General features: G+C 33.9%; 1 protein-coding gene and 1 pseudogene across 1 annotated transcript; both read left to right on the top strand.

The window, feature by feature from the left end:
* The first annotated feature begins 371 nt into the window (after positions 1-371).
* On the top strand, positions 372-2560 carry LOC118031711 (patatin-like protein 2; annotated as a pseudogene).
* Positions 2561-12143: 9583 nt separating this feature from the next.
* Positions 12144-14282, top strand: LOC118031714 (patatin-like protein 2). Its single transcript, XM_035036206.2, has 6 exons — positions 12144-12393; positions 12658-12839; positions 12926-13274; positions 13367-13669; positions 13763-13935; positions 14022-14282. The coding sequence occupies exons 1-6, from the start codon at positions 12253-12255 to the stop codon at positions 14083-14085; spliced, it is 1212 nt and encodes a 403-aa protein (XP_034892097.1). The 5' UTR covers positions 12144-12252; the 3' UTR covers positions 14086-14282.
* Positions 14283-14820: the final 538 nt, after the last annotated feature.

The following is a 14820-nucleotide window of genomic DNA, read 5'->3' as shown; positions in this document are numbered from 1 at the left end:
GTTCAAATCCAACCAATTGCATTGATGGTATTCATCAACTAATTTAGTTTACTTTCCGCCACCAAAATACCTACCATTCCAATTTTAGTGTCATCTTTCTTTTATTTGTGAATTTGGGACTTTCAATGGTACCTTTTTGGATCCAATTTGTAAGTGGTCCAACTTGAACCGTGTCAGCTCAGAACTGTTTAGTTACAAGTAAAGAAAATTTAGATCGATTCAAAATTGCTCCCTGTCCAAGAAACTTCAAAATGGTCAAATTTGGGTGATTAAAATGTTAGAAATTTGTTGAAAATGCCAAACTCCATGAAGGACTAGAAGTCTATAAATAACTCCACAATCCCCTTGGGAGATTGCAAGCCTTCAACACTGAACTACATTTGAGTATACTAGCTATCTCCCAAGCTCTCAGAAAGTTTAGGCTAAATCTCTCTAATTCTTCCACTTATAGGTCTCTTGATTCCCTCTTTACATTTTTAGCATTTGTTTATCAATATGGTTAATATGCAAACTCCAAGATCTCCTCTTCAACGTCCAGCTCATGGAAACCAAATCACTGTCCTTAGCATCGATGGAGGTGGAATAAGAGGCATTATACCAGGAACTATCCTTGCCTTTTTAGAGTCTGAGCTTCAGGTAGAAAAGAAACAGGGCTCTTTTAACACGTATACTAATGCATGTCAAATAGAAATGCAAGATCTTACATGCTTGTGTTTCTGGGCTCAGAAAAAGAAATTAAGTTGAAAGCATGACCTAAGTTTAGCACTTAATAGTTGGACGTGCATCGGTGTATATATATAGAATTGTAATGTTCGTTTATTTTGTATATGTTTTTCTCTGACCCTATGGGTTTATTATTTTTGCCTCCTTCGGGCTTTAATGTATTTGCTTAAGTTTTATCTCCAGCATGTATCACTGAGTAGTTTTTCTTCTCAAATTTACAGAAGCTGGATGGTGCCGATGCAAGGCTTGCAGACTACTTTGATGTGATTTCAGGGACTAGCACTGGCGGCCTCGTGACGGCTATGCTAGCTGCACCGAATAAGCAAAACCGCCCTTTGTTCGCAGCTAAAGACATTAATGAATTCTACCTTGAGAACTGCCCTAAAATATTTCCTCAAGACAGGTAATAAGTAATGCTGATGATGAATTATTTCATTATAACTAATTTTTATTTATCAAGATACTAATTTAAGTACTGTCTGCCAATAGCTCTCCATTTTCTTCAGTTGCAAATCTGGTAAACACTTTGAGAGGGCCAAAGTATGATGGCAACTTCTTGCATAGTATTGTCAAGGAAAAGTTGGGAGATACACGGTTGCACCAGACATTGACAAATATTGTGATCCCAACTTTTGACATCAAGCGCCTCCAGCCAACTATCTTAGCTATAAGGTGAAGAATAACCCATCAACGGATGCCCTTCTGTCCGATATATGCATTGGAACATCAGCTGCCCCGACTTATCTCCCTGCCCATTATTTTGAAACCAAAGATCCATCAGGCAAAGTTAGAGAATTTAATCTTATTGATGGTGGTGTGGCAGCAAACAATCCAGTATGTTTATGATTTCCTCAGCATCTTGAAATTTCATAACTTAATATTACTTACCTAAGGAATCTTATATCATTCATTTCTTTTTGGAATTTGATCAGACTTTAGTTGCCATAAGTGAAGTTTCAAAAGCAATCAATCGGGAGAGTCCTGACTTTTTCCGTATAAACGCAATGGAATATGGCCGATTTCTAGTCCTGTCGCTGGGCACTGGTACAGCAAAATCAGAAGGAAAGTATGACGCAGATGAAGCAGCCAAGTGGGGTATCTTAGGATGGTTGACTAGTGATAATTCTACTCCATTAGTGGATGTGTTTACACAAGCTAGTGCTGACATGGTTGATTTTCATATTTCCACTGTTTTTCAAGCCCTCAACTCAGAGGAAAATTATCTTCGAATTCAGGTGCTTATTTACCATGCTAATTGTTGTCATCCAATGTATTTATTCATGAAGCAAAGTGGGGAAATCTAACTTTATAATACGTGTGAAAAACCAATGCAGGATGACACATTGACCGGAACACTTTCATCTGTGGATGTTGGCACGAAAGAGAACTTGGAGAATCTTGTGAAAGTGGGCGAGGAATTGTTGAAGAAGCCAGTTTCAAGGGTGAATTTGGCTACTGGAGTCTTTGAACCTGTCAATAAGATGACTAATGAAGAGGCTCTCAGAAAGTATAAATGAATGAAATAATACTCTTTGTTTCATCTTGATTATTCTTTTATTTATTTATTTCTTAAGGTTTTTGTTTTGTCGGTGTAGGTTGGCTAAATTACTCTCGAGGGAGAAGCATCTTCGGGCAGCGAAGTCAGCTGTTGGAAATAACAGTGGTAGACATAGTTGTACTTAATTGTTTACTTTGTAAAATAAAGATGCCTTTTCGTGCAGCGAAGTCAGCTGTTGCGAAAGGAATCCAGATTTATGATTTTTTTTTTCAACACATACAAAATGTAATTGTTTCATACCTTGAATAATGAATCATAGAATTCAACCAGAATTTTGTTTTTCCAGTAAAAGCTGATTTTTATTTCTTGGATTGATTATTTTAATAGTATTCAGTAATTACCCAGTACTGTTTCTTAGGGAAAAAACAAGAACCACTTGATAAAGTTTCTCCTCTGTCAATTTTTAAACAAATCACTCATATATGGATTTGTATATTCATTAAAAAAAAAAAATCTTATTTATGTTCTCTAGGATTTGAATCCTTTAAGCATGGAATAATCCGTTCATCAACCTGATTAAGTTTCAGGTGTCTTCAATAACATAGATAGAGAGATAGATAGATATTCTTTTAAATTCATTTTATTGTCATCAATACTCAAATCCATTTTATCAAAATAACCTAATTGCTATATTATACGAACTTTGAAGTGGTTTTGAAAAAATAGCTACTAAAACTTGATCGTTGTAAATAATGTAAAAGGGTAATTAAAATTGAAAAAAAAAATCTAGGTAAAAACAATTTCGAGGATTAAATTGAAATAAATTATCATAACTCAATTTTTTGTCCTTATTGTTTTATATATTTCAAAAAATAGAAAATTATCAAAACAACGTGTCTTTCTAATAATTCTAATCAATTTTAAAAAGTCAATTAATGGCTTAATTAAATTATAAATTAAAGTTAAATTAGTTAAAATTACATGATTTTAGAAAACAAGAACTTATAAATTGTAAAAAGCAGCCAAATTAAAGATTTTAATTAATTCAAATAATGATAAAATTAAAAAGAAAATCCAAGATTAAATCCTTATTGAAAGATCCAAGCTTATATAGTTCTAAATTTGTGAATTTTAACCCTTAATTGATCATTAATTTTTTTTTTTATAACTCGAATTCTGATTTTATCAATTTCAGCCTCTATATTCACTTGGTTTTTCCAGTTTGATCCTTAATTTTCGATTTTTTCAATCAAATTTTTAATTGCTCATTAAACTTTAATATTTATGCAATTAACCTTCTTACCTGACTAAACTAACTTCTAAAAATTACAATTCAACCCCAGGACTTTAATTTCCTATAATTAAAACCTAAATTAACTTTTAAAAATCAATTTTTCTTGCAATTAAGCCCTTAATACATTCAAATAAATCTTGAATTCCAACTGAGTCCTTAAACATTTAATTTTAAATTTTCCTCCTCAAATTGATTTTTCTTTGTTAATAGAGCCTTCATTGGTTAAAAATACATTGTCAACTTTTTTTTGTTTTTTGTTTTTATCTTGTATATTTGATCTTCCTTAGCTAATCTTCAATAATTTCTTAGGTGTTTTGTTATACTCTTATATATATATATTCTTCCAACACTTTTTATTTTTTATTTTTTTTGTATTTAATTTCTCTTTTTCGTTGTTTTAAATTTTTTGTTTATGTAGGGCCCCAAAATGGGTAACTATAGATAACAAATATATATATGAAAATTCAGTTGTTGATTATCAAAATGTTTAAATAGATTTGTAACATAATTTTATCATATTTATGATTTTTTTTTATCTTTCAATCACACAAAATATAAACATACTATTTTGATATTTTTTTAACTTATTTTAACAATTATAATTTTTTTAAGCAAAAAAGAATGCTTCCAATCAAGAATATTATGTTGGTTAAAATAAATAAGAGATACGCTTGATAAAAAAACGTATTCTTAAGAAACAAAATTCAAAGCAACTATACTTTTAGATTTAATAACAATATGCCACAGAATTTCCCGAGCTCTGAAAACATGTAGGTACCCCTTAGCATAGCATGCGCATACAACTAGGATAAACTTACATGCGCATACAACTAGTATAAACTTATTTTATTACGGCTATTTAATATTATTTATATTCCGAAAGCCGAATTTTAATGTAGCCGGGTTGTGGGAAGGTCCTAGGGAAGTGATTGAGGCATCCTTCAAATCTTTTGCAGCAAACGTGTGGGACTTTTTGTTTTGTTTTTGTTTTTTTTTTTTTTTTTTCATTTGGGTAAGTTAGCATGGAAAAGTTGATATAGACATTTGAATCATACGTAGGTGTTGCCTTTTCCTTGCCCAAGCAATTAGAAAACCAGAAGCGAGTTCACCGAAAAGAATAATATATATGGAAAGACTTGCAGTTGAGGCTGACTTGTAGTTTAGAATGATTAGGTGATGCAACATATCGAATTGATTTTAGGGTTAACAATCAATATAGGTCCAACTTCGACCATTCATCCCCAATGTATTGAAAATATTTCTTTAGTAATTTGTTGCTCTTTCTTGTCACTAATCACGTTGAGTTGATATGCTTTGATTAAAATAAAATAAAACATTATATTAAAACACGTGAAATTCAATTGGTAAGAGGCTGCGTGTCCCTTAATAAAAAAAATATATATAAAAATGATGATGTATTAGAATAATAGTCAAAATTAATATTCTAATTCAAACAAAAACATAAATTAATCTTTTTGAATGGTATTGTTAGATTGAATCATAAATTTGCAATTTAATTTCATAAACAAAAAGTCGTTGGGAGAATGGTGAAGATCTTAAGAAATATTCAATCAATTCATTATATATTCCCATTCTTATTAAGATTAAAACATAATAATAGAAAATAATATAGACTCTCTCCTCTTGATTCAAATACAATTGATTATATATATATATATATATATATATATATATATATATGGGATTGAATTCCAAATAATTAATGTTATTTCATTGAAATTTAGGCATGGTATGTATGGAATTTGGGAAGATGTTCTACAGACGCAAACAAATGAAGCTTGGAAGGTGACGGTGTATAATGAAAAAGTCGCAATGATCAAATTGATAAACACACGCACACATTCTAAGTGTGATAATCAAATTAATTTTCCTTCAATGCATTATTAATATATTCATGGCTAAGACACGTGTCATGAAGCAGCCATTGCATATACTGATGACGAAGGGGAAGGTTGGCTCGTTACGTGGACTTGAAGACTAAACACTCGCAGGCTTTCTGTCTAGATTCGGACACCGCTCGCGGGCTGTTCGCTCGCACTGAATCTTCAGACGTGTCCTCCACAATCATGCAGCTTGGTCCTTTGTTCTCTAGGCTCATTCACACACAAAGCTACTAAAAATCCGAGCTCCTGTCCTAGAAGGTGATTTCAATGGTATATAGCTTGGAAACGAGCAATACAGCTTGGCCTGCTTTTCTGGTTCCACGTGTTAAATAATATTTATGTTGTCTTATTTATTAAGGGTAGAATAGTACTTTCAGTTTAACCTATATATACTTTATTTGTATTTAGGTTAAGACCATGCATTCATAATAAACAGATTATTCAGAACTCTAGCCTCCGTTTTGTATTTGATCTCAATTAGTTTAACATGATATCAGAGCTCGTTTTATGGAACGAGGCTTAATCCCAATTTTTTGGAGTGATATTTTGTCTTCCGTTTATGCAAAATTAGGTATTTCGACAGTTTTTGCAATTATTGTGGTATTTCGACAGTTTTTGCAATTATTTTGGTATTTCGTCTTCCCTTCAGCATCTGCAATTTGGTATTTGCGTTCAGTTTTTGCAAATTTGTTTTGTGTTTTGGAGTAATCGTATAATTTCAAGAAGAGATTTGTTTAGTTTCTGCAATTTAGTATTTTGTTTCCGCTGCTTTTGCATTCTGGTTATTTGTGATTGCTGATTATGGCTATTGAAAGAGATGATTCACTTCAGTCTGTGAGTGTGAGGTTAGATGGGAAGAATTATTCGTATTGGAGTTATGTGATGAGAAATTTCCTTAAGGGTAAGAAGATGTGGGGGTATGTTAGTGGGACTTATATGATACCTAAGAATGTTGAGGAGGGAGATGCTGTTTTGATAGATACATGGGAAGCAAATAATGCAAAGATTATTACTTGGATCAACAATTCTGTTGAGCATTCGATAGGGATGCAGTTGGCGAAGTATGAGACAACAAAAGAGGTTTGGGATCATCTACAAAGGTTATTCACACAATCAAATTTTACAAAACAGTATCAATTAGAGAATGATATACGAGCTCTTCATCAGAAGAATATGAGTATCCAAGAGTTTTATTCCGCTATGACAGATCTTTGGGATCAATTGGCTCTTACAGAATCGGCAGAATTAAAGGCATGTGGTGCCTATATTGAGCGTAGAGAGCAGCAACGATTGGTATAGTTTTTAACAGCACTTCGCAGTGATTTCGAAGGACTTAGAGGTTCAATTCTGCATCGTTCTCCACTGCCTTCTGTTGACTCTGTTGTTAGTGAGTTATTGGCTGAAGAAATACGTCTTCAATCTTATTCTGAAAAGAGAATTCTTTCTTCTTCAAATCCTTCAGTATTAGCAGTGCCTTCTAAGCCATTTTCTAATCATCAGAATAAGCCTTACACAAGGGTTGGCTTCGATGAGTGCAGTTTCTGTAAGCAGAAAGGTCATTGGAAGGCTCAGTGTCCTAAGTTGAGACAGCAGAATCAAGCTTGGAAGTCTGGCAATCAGTCACAATCTAATGCTCATAGACCACCTTAGGATTATAAACCACAACACCACAATACTGCAGCAGTAGCTTCCCCAGGTTCTATTACTGATCCTAATATTTTGGCTGAGCAATTTCAGAAGTTTCTCTCGTTGTAGCCACAAGCAATGTCCGCTTCTTCTTCCATAGGTCAGTTGCCTCATAGTTCCTCAAATATGTCACATTCTGAATGGGTCTTGGATTCTGGTGCTTCCCATCATATGTCTCCAGATTCCTCATCTTTTACCTCTGTATCCCCTTTTTCCTCCATTCATGTTATGACTGCTGATGGCACTCAAATGCCCTTAGCAGGTGTTGGTTCTGTTGTCACACCTCACATGTCTCTCCCTAATGTTTATCTTATTCCACAACTCAAATTGAATCTTGCGTCTGTTGGTCAAATATGTGATTCTTGTGATTATTTAGTCATGTTTTCTGGTTCCTTTTGTTGTATACAGGATCTGCAGTCTCAGAAGCTGATTGGGACAGGTCGTAGGGAGAATGGACTATATATTTTGGATGAGTTAAAAGTGTCAGTTGCCGCTGCTACTACTACCGTTGATTTGTCTTCCTTTCGTTTGAGTATTTCATCTTCTAGTTTTTATTTATGGCATTCCCGTCTAGGTCATGTTTCGTCTTCTCGTTTGAGATTTTTGGCATCCACAGGAGCTTTAGGAAATTTGAAAACTTGTGACATTTCTGATTGTAGTGGATGTAAATTGGCAAAATTTTCCGCCTTACCTTTTAATCGAAGTATTTCTGTTTCTTCTTCACCATTTGATTTGATTCATTTTGATGTATGGGGACCTTCTCCTATTGCCACAAAAGGAGGGTCTCGATATTATGTCTCTTTTATTGATGATCATACTCGTTATTGTTGGGTTTATTTAATGAAACATCGTTCTGAATTCTTTGAGATATATGCAGCTTTTCGAGCTTTTATCAAAACTCAATATTCTACTGTGAACAAATGCTTTAGGTGTGATTTGGGTGGGGAATACACTTCTAATAAATTTTTCCAATTGCTTGCCCTAGATGGAACTATCCACCAAACTTCATGTACAGATACTCCTGAGCAAAATGGTGTTGCTGAAAGAAAACATAGGCACATTATCAAAACTGCTCATTCTCTCTTGTTGTCTGCTTTTGTTCCTAGTGAGTTTTGGGGAGAAGTTGTTCTTACTGTTGTAAGCTTGATTAATACAATTCCATCTTCTCATAATTCGGGTCTATCTCCTTTTGAAAAGTTATATGGGTATGTCCCTGATTATTCCTCATTTAAAGTCTTTGGTTGTACTTGTTTCGTTCTTCGTCCTCATGTAGAACGAAGTAAGCTATCCTCTCGATCCGCTATTTGTGTCTTTTTGGGCTATGGTGAAGGTAAAAAGGGTTATCGTTGTTTTGATCCAATAACTCAGAAACTTTATGTGTCTCGTCATGTTGTCTTCCTTGAGCATATACCTTTCTTTTCTATTTCATCCACTACTCATAGCCTGACTAAATCTGTTCTTATTAGTATAGATCCATTTTCTGAGGATTCTGGTAATGATAGCTCTCCCCATGTTCGATCAATTTGTACTCATAACTCTGCAGGTACTGGTACTTTACTCTCTGGCACACCTGAAGCTCTATTCTCATCTACAACCCCTAAAGCTTCATCTGAGATTGTGGATCCACCTCCACGTCAGTCCATCCGTATTCATAAGTCCACAAAACTACTAGATTTTGCTTATTCTTGTTATTCTTCATCATTTACTTCCTTTTTAGCCTCTATTCATTGTCTTGTTGAGCCCTCTTCCTATAAAGAGGCAATTCTTGATCCGCTTTGGCAGCAAGCTATGGATGAGGAACTTTCTGCTTTGCATAAGACAGATACTTGGGATCTGGTTCCTCTACCTCCTGGTAAGAGTGTTGTTGGTTGTCGTTGGGTGTATAAGATCAAGACTAATTCTGATGGGTCTATTGAGCGATATAAAGCTAGGTTGGTTGCCAAAGGATACTCTCAACAGTATGGTATGGACTTTGAGGAGACATTTGCTCCGGTTGCAAAAATGACTACTATTCGTACTCTTATTGCTGTAGCTTCGATTCGTCAATGGCATATTTCTCAACTTGATGTTAAAAATGCCTTCTTGAATGGAAATCTTCAAGAAGAAGTTTATATGGCACCCCCTTCTGGTATTTCACATGACTCTGGATATGTTTGTAAGCTTAAGAAAGCATTATATGGTCTCAAACAAGCACCCCGTGCTTGGTTTGAGAAATTCTCTATTGTGATCTCGTCACTTGGCTTTGTTTCTAGCAGTCATGATTCTGCTCTTTTTATTAAGTGCACTGATGCAGGTCGTATCATTCTGTCTTTATATGTTGATGACATGATTATTACTGGTGATGACATTGATGGTATTTCAGTTTTGAAGACAGAATTGGCTAGACGATTTGAGATGAAGGATTTGGGTTATCTTAGATATTTCTTGGGTATTGAGGTAGCATACTCACCTAGAGGTTACCTTCTTTCTCAGTCGAAATATGTTGCAGATATTCTTGAGCGGGCTAGACTTACTGATAACAAGACTGTGGATACTCCTATTGAGGTTAACGCAAGGTACTCTTCTTCTGATGGTTTACCTTTGATAGATCCTACTTTATACCGCACTATTGTTGGGAGTTTGGTATATCTCACAATTACTCGTCCAGATATTGCATATGCTGTTCATGTTGTTAGTCAGTTTGTTGCTTCTCCTACTACTGTTCACTGGGCAGCTGTTCTTCGTATTTTGCGATATCTTCGGGGTACAGTTTTTCAAAGTCTTTTACTTTCATCCACCTCTTCCTTGGAGTTGCGTGCATACTCTGATGCTGATCATGGTAGTGATCCCACAGATCGTAAGTCTGTTACCGGGTTTTGTATCTTTTTAGGTGATTCTTTTATTTCTTGGAAGAGCAAGAAACAATCTATTGTTTCTCAATCATTCACCGAAGCAGAATATCGTGCTATGACATCTACTACCAAAGAGATTATTTGGTTACGTTGGTTACTTGCTGATATGAGAGTTTCCTTTTCCCATCCTACTCCTATGTATTGTGACAACCAGAGTTCTATTCAGATTGCTCACAACTTGGTTTTTCATGAGCGGACTAAGCACATTGAAATCGATTATCATCTTACTCGTCATCATCTCAAGCATGGAACAATTACTTTGCCTTTTGTTCCTTCTTCATTGCAGATTGCAGATTTCTTTACCAAGGCACATTCCATATCTCGTTTTTGTTTTCTAGTTGGCAAACTCTCGATGCTTGTAGCTGCCGCATCGTGAGTTTGAGGGGAGATGTTACATAATATTTATGTTGTCTTATTTATTAAGGGTAGAATAGTACTTTCAGTTTAACCTATATATACTTTATTTGTATTTAGGTTAAGACCATGCATTCATAATAAACAGATTATTCAGAACTCTAGCCTCCGTTTTGTATTTGATCTCAATTAGTTTAACACCACGGACCTTTTTCTCTTTGGCTTGGAAACGGATCTCTTTTACACGCATAATCATAAGCTTAGGCCATTGGAAACTTGAATTCAAATTAATTATAACAAAAGAAAAAACTCGTTTTTTTGTTTTTTCCGATTCCAAGTTTACACTTCGAAACTATGGGAAAAAAATCCATTTATTAGATTCTGAAAATTCATAAAACTGATTGAAAAATAATATTTATAAAGTTGTTAAATTGACATGTCTATTTAGAAAAAATAAATCAAATTAAACTAACTAGGATAAGCTTGGCAGCGTAACCCATAGTCACCAAATTATAATTACATCAATTAGTCAAGGGCAAAAGCTCATTTAAGTTTCGTCAGTGTATATAATTAATTTATCAAGAAAATATAATTAATTTATCGAATAAATGTCTCAAGTACCAATCTTATCAATTTGGGTTCGCATTGTATATCTTTACTTAATTTATATTCAAATAATTAGAGAGAACATTAAACAATACATATGCTTTTCTTAATTTTAAGATGCCAAAATACTAGCTTTCCCTCCATCTGAATATTAAAGAATAATATAAATAATATTTTGAGATATTATCTAATAATTTAAAATTTTTGATTGAATTAATTTTTTAATATAATATTAGAGCTTGATGACTAAACAACCATGATTTCAATTTCATCATCTTTAATTCTTTCTTCTAATTAATAACACAACGTAATGCATGTCTTTGTAAGTTTAAATCTAAAATGTTTTCACTTGAAATAGTGTGTTAGAAAATAATATAAATCATATCCTGCAGTCTCAACTAATAGTTTAAACTTTTTAATTGAAATAATTTTTTTGTTATATTTTTGTGTCTAAGACAAGAGATGGAAATAGAAGAAGAAAGATAACATTTCTTTTTATATTCAAAATTGTCCTAAGAACATATCTATTAACACTTTTATTTGTTAATAAACACATGATTTTAGCACATGCACCCTTCAAAACTATCCTAAGAATATATTTATTAACACTATTATCCGTTAATAAACACATGATTTTAACATATGAACCTTTTTTAAGGCCGTTCGTGTCCTGTTTTAGATTGCAGGAAGGTATAAATTAAAAGCTAATATATCTCGGAATAATTGGATTATTGCACTGAAACGTTTCCTTTTCAAAATTATACATCGATAACTTTGCCTCGATGACTTTTTCCATCCATGAAGTTGTCTCTTCTCTTGTTGCTAACTTCTGCAAAATCCCACTTAATGTAATTGATTACTTCTCGTGTCATAACTCCTCACTTCCTAAAAAACCTACAATTCTCACTGATTGCCATCCTTCAATTTAATTTTATCCTTTGACCCAATTTGTAATTAAGTTGTCCAACTTGAATCGTGTCAGCTAAGAAATGTGTAGCGATAAGTACAGAAAAACTTGGATCCATTCAAAATTGTTCCCCATCCAAGAAACTTCAAAATGGTCAAATATTTTGGTAAGTAAATTCTTAGGAATTTTTAAAAAACTCAAAGAAAAAAATCATGAAGGACAGAAGTCTATAAATACCTCCACATCTCCTTTGAGAGATTGCAAGGTTTTAACACTTGAATACATTTGAGTACAAGCTATCTCTCAAGCTCTCCGAAAGTTTAAGCTAAACCCTCTCAACTCTATCTTCTACTTCTAGGACTCTCTACATTTTAGCATTTGTTTATCATATGGCGAACATGCAAACTCCATCATCACCTCCTCAACCTCCAACGCATGTAAACCAAATCACCATTCTTAGCATCGATGGAGGTGGAATAAGAGGAATTATACCAGGAACTATCCTTGCCTTTCTAGAGTCTGAGCTTCAGGTAGACAAGAAAATCGTGCTCTTTCAGCACGTATACTAATGCATGTCAAGTAGGCATGCAAGATATTGCTTTCTTTTTCATCATCATATATACTAAAACAAAAAAATAAATTAAGTTGAATGCCTGAAGTAAGGTTAACACTTACTAGTTTTACATGCATCTGTGTATATATGTAGAAATGTAATGTTAGTTTATTTTTCACGCACTAAAAGTTTTATCTCCTGTATGTATCATTGAGTAGTTTCTTTTTGTTCAAATTTACAGAAGCTGGATGGTTCAGATGCAAGGCTTGCAGACTACTTTGATGTGATTTCAGGGACTAGCACTGGCGGCCTCGTGACGGCTATGCTAGCTGCACCGAATAAGCAAAACCGCCCTTTGTTTGCTGCTAAAGACATCAATGACTTCTACCTTGAGAACTGCCCTAAAATATTTCCTCAAGACAGGTGATGATTAATTCTGACGGTGAATTATTGCATTACAACTGATTTTTATCCATGAAGATACTAATTTAACTATCGTGTGCTAATAGCTCTCCGTTTGCCTCTGCTGCAAATCTTGTCAAGACATTGAGAGGGCCAAAATATGATGGGAAATTCTTGCATAGCATTGTCGAGGAAAAGTTGGGACATACAGAGTTGCACCAGACATTGACAAATATTGTGATCCCAACTTTTGACATCAAGCGCCTCCAGCCAACTATCTTTTCTAGCTATAATGTGAAGAATAACCCATCAACGGAATCCCTTTTGTCCGATATCTGCATTGGAACTTCAGCTGCTCCAACTTATCTCCCTGCCTATTATTTTGAAACCAAAGATCCATCAGGCAAAGTTAGAGAATTCAATCTTATTGATGGTGGTGTGGCAGCAAACAATCCAGTATGTTTATGATTTATCAATCTTCAAACGCATCTTGAGCTTGTATAACTAAAGAATCTTATATCATTCATTTCTTTTTGGAATTTGATCAGACTTTAGTTGCCATCAGTGAAGTTTCAAAAGCAATCAATCGGGAGGGACCTGACTCCTACCGCATGAACCCAATGGAATATGGCCGCTTTCTAGTCCTGTCCCTGGGCACTGGTACAGCAAAATCAGAAGAAAAGTACGATGCAGAAGAAGCAGCTAAATGGGGTATCTTGGGATGGTTGACTAGTGATCATTCTACTCCATTAGTGGATGTTTTCACACAAGCTAGTGCTGACATGGTTGATTTTCATATTTCCACTGTTTTTCAAGCCCTTAACTGTGAAGAAAATTATCTTCGAATTCAGGTGCTTCTTGATCATGTTATCCAATATATATATTTATTCATGAAGCAAAGTGGGGAAATCTAACCTTATACTACTTGTGAAAAATTAATGCAGGATGACACATTGACTGGAACGCTTTCATCTGTGGATGTTGCCACGAAAGAGAACTTGGAGAATCTTGTGAAAGTGGGCGAGGAATTGTTGAAGAAGCAAGTTTCAAGGGTGAATTTGGCTACTGGTGTCTTTGAACCCATCAATAAGATGACCAATGAAGAGGCTCTCAGAAAGTATAAATGAATGAATAAGACTCCTTGTTTCATCTTGATTATTCTTTTATTTATTTATTTATTAAGTTTTTGTTTTGTTGGTGTAGGTTGGCTAAATTACTCTCGAGGGAAAAGCATCTTCGCGACGCTAAGTCAGCTGTTGGAAATTAAAGCTACCACTCCAAGACATGATTAATAAATAATTTGACTATTCATTTGTTGTTTTATTATTGAAAATTAAATTATTAGACGCAAATAAAATTTGGAAGAAGTAATTTTTTACTTTGTAAGATAGTCTTCGAATAAAGATGCTATGCACATAGCATCCTAGATTTGTAATATTATGTAATTCAATCAGACTTTAAATATTTTATTTTTTCCAGGTAAAGCTGGTTTTTGTTTTATTTTTATTTTGTTCATACTATTTAATAATTACCTAGATTTTCTTAGAAAAAAATAGCAAATTTTCAAATCAACCTTTATATATCAAAAAAAGCTTCAAAGGTAGAATTAGTGGCCATCATGAACTGCAATCCAGCAAGAAGCTCATGCTCTCCTCCACTCTCGCAACATTGGATTTGCAATGCAAAAATTCAAAAATTCATCAATATTAAAATATTATTATTTTCCATGTCTAATTGTTTACTTTATTGTATTTTTTTTTTATGTGAGGATGTGACAGTTTAAAATAATGTTTTAATATGTCATCCAAGACATTACAAAAATAATTGTATTCAAACTAAAATACTGCTACTTGTTGGAGTGGATTTTGGTTATGTATAATAATACTGCTACTTGTATTATATATTATTAGTTTATCAAAAAACTAAAACTTCTCTTACCCCCAAGATTTTGAGGCACTATCTACAAAGGGAGGTTGACGTGATGATTCAAGGGCGTAATTAT

This window comes from Populus alba, chromosome 17 (genome assembly GCF_005239225.2).
Source record: "Populus alba chromosome 17, ASM523922v2, whole genome shotgun sequence".
Classification (NCBI taxonomy): domain Eukaryota; kingdom Viridiplantae; phylum Streptophyta; class Magnoliopsida; order Malpighiales; family Salicaceae; genus Populus; species Populus alba.
This window is presented reverse-complemented; position numbering and strand designations above follow the sequence as displayed.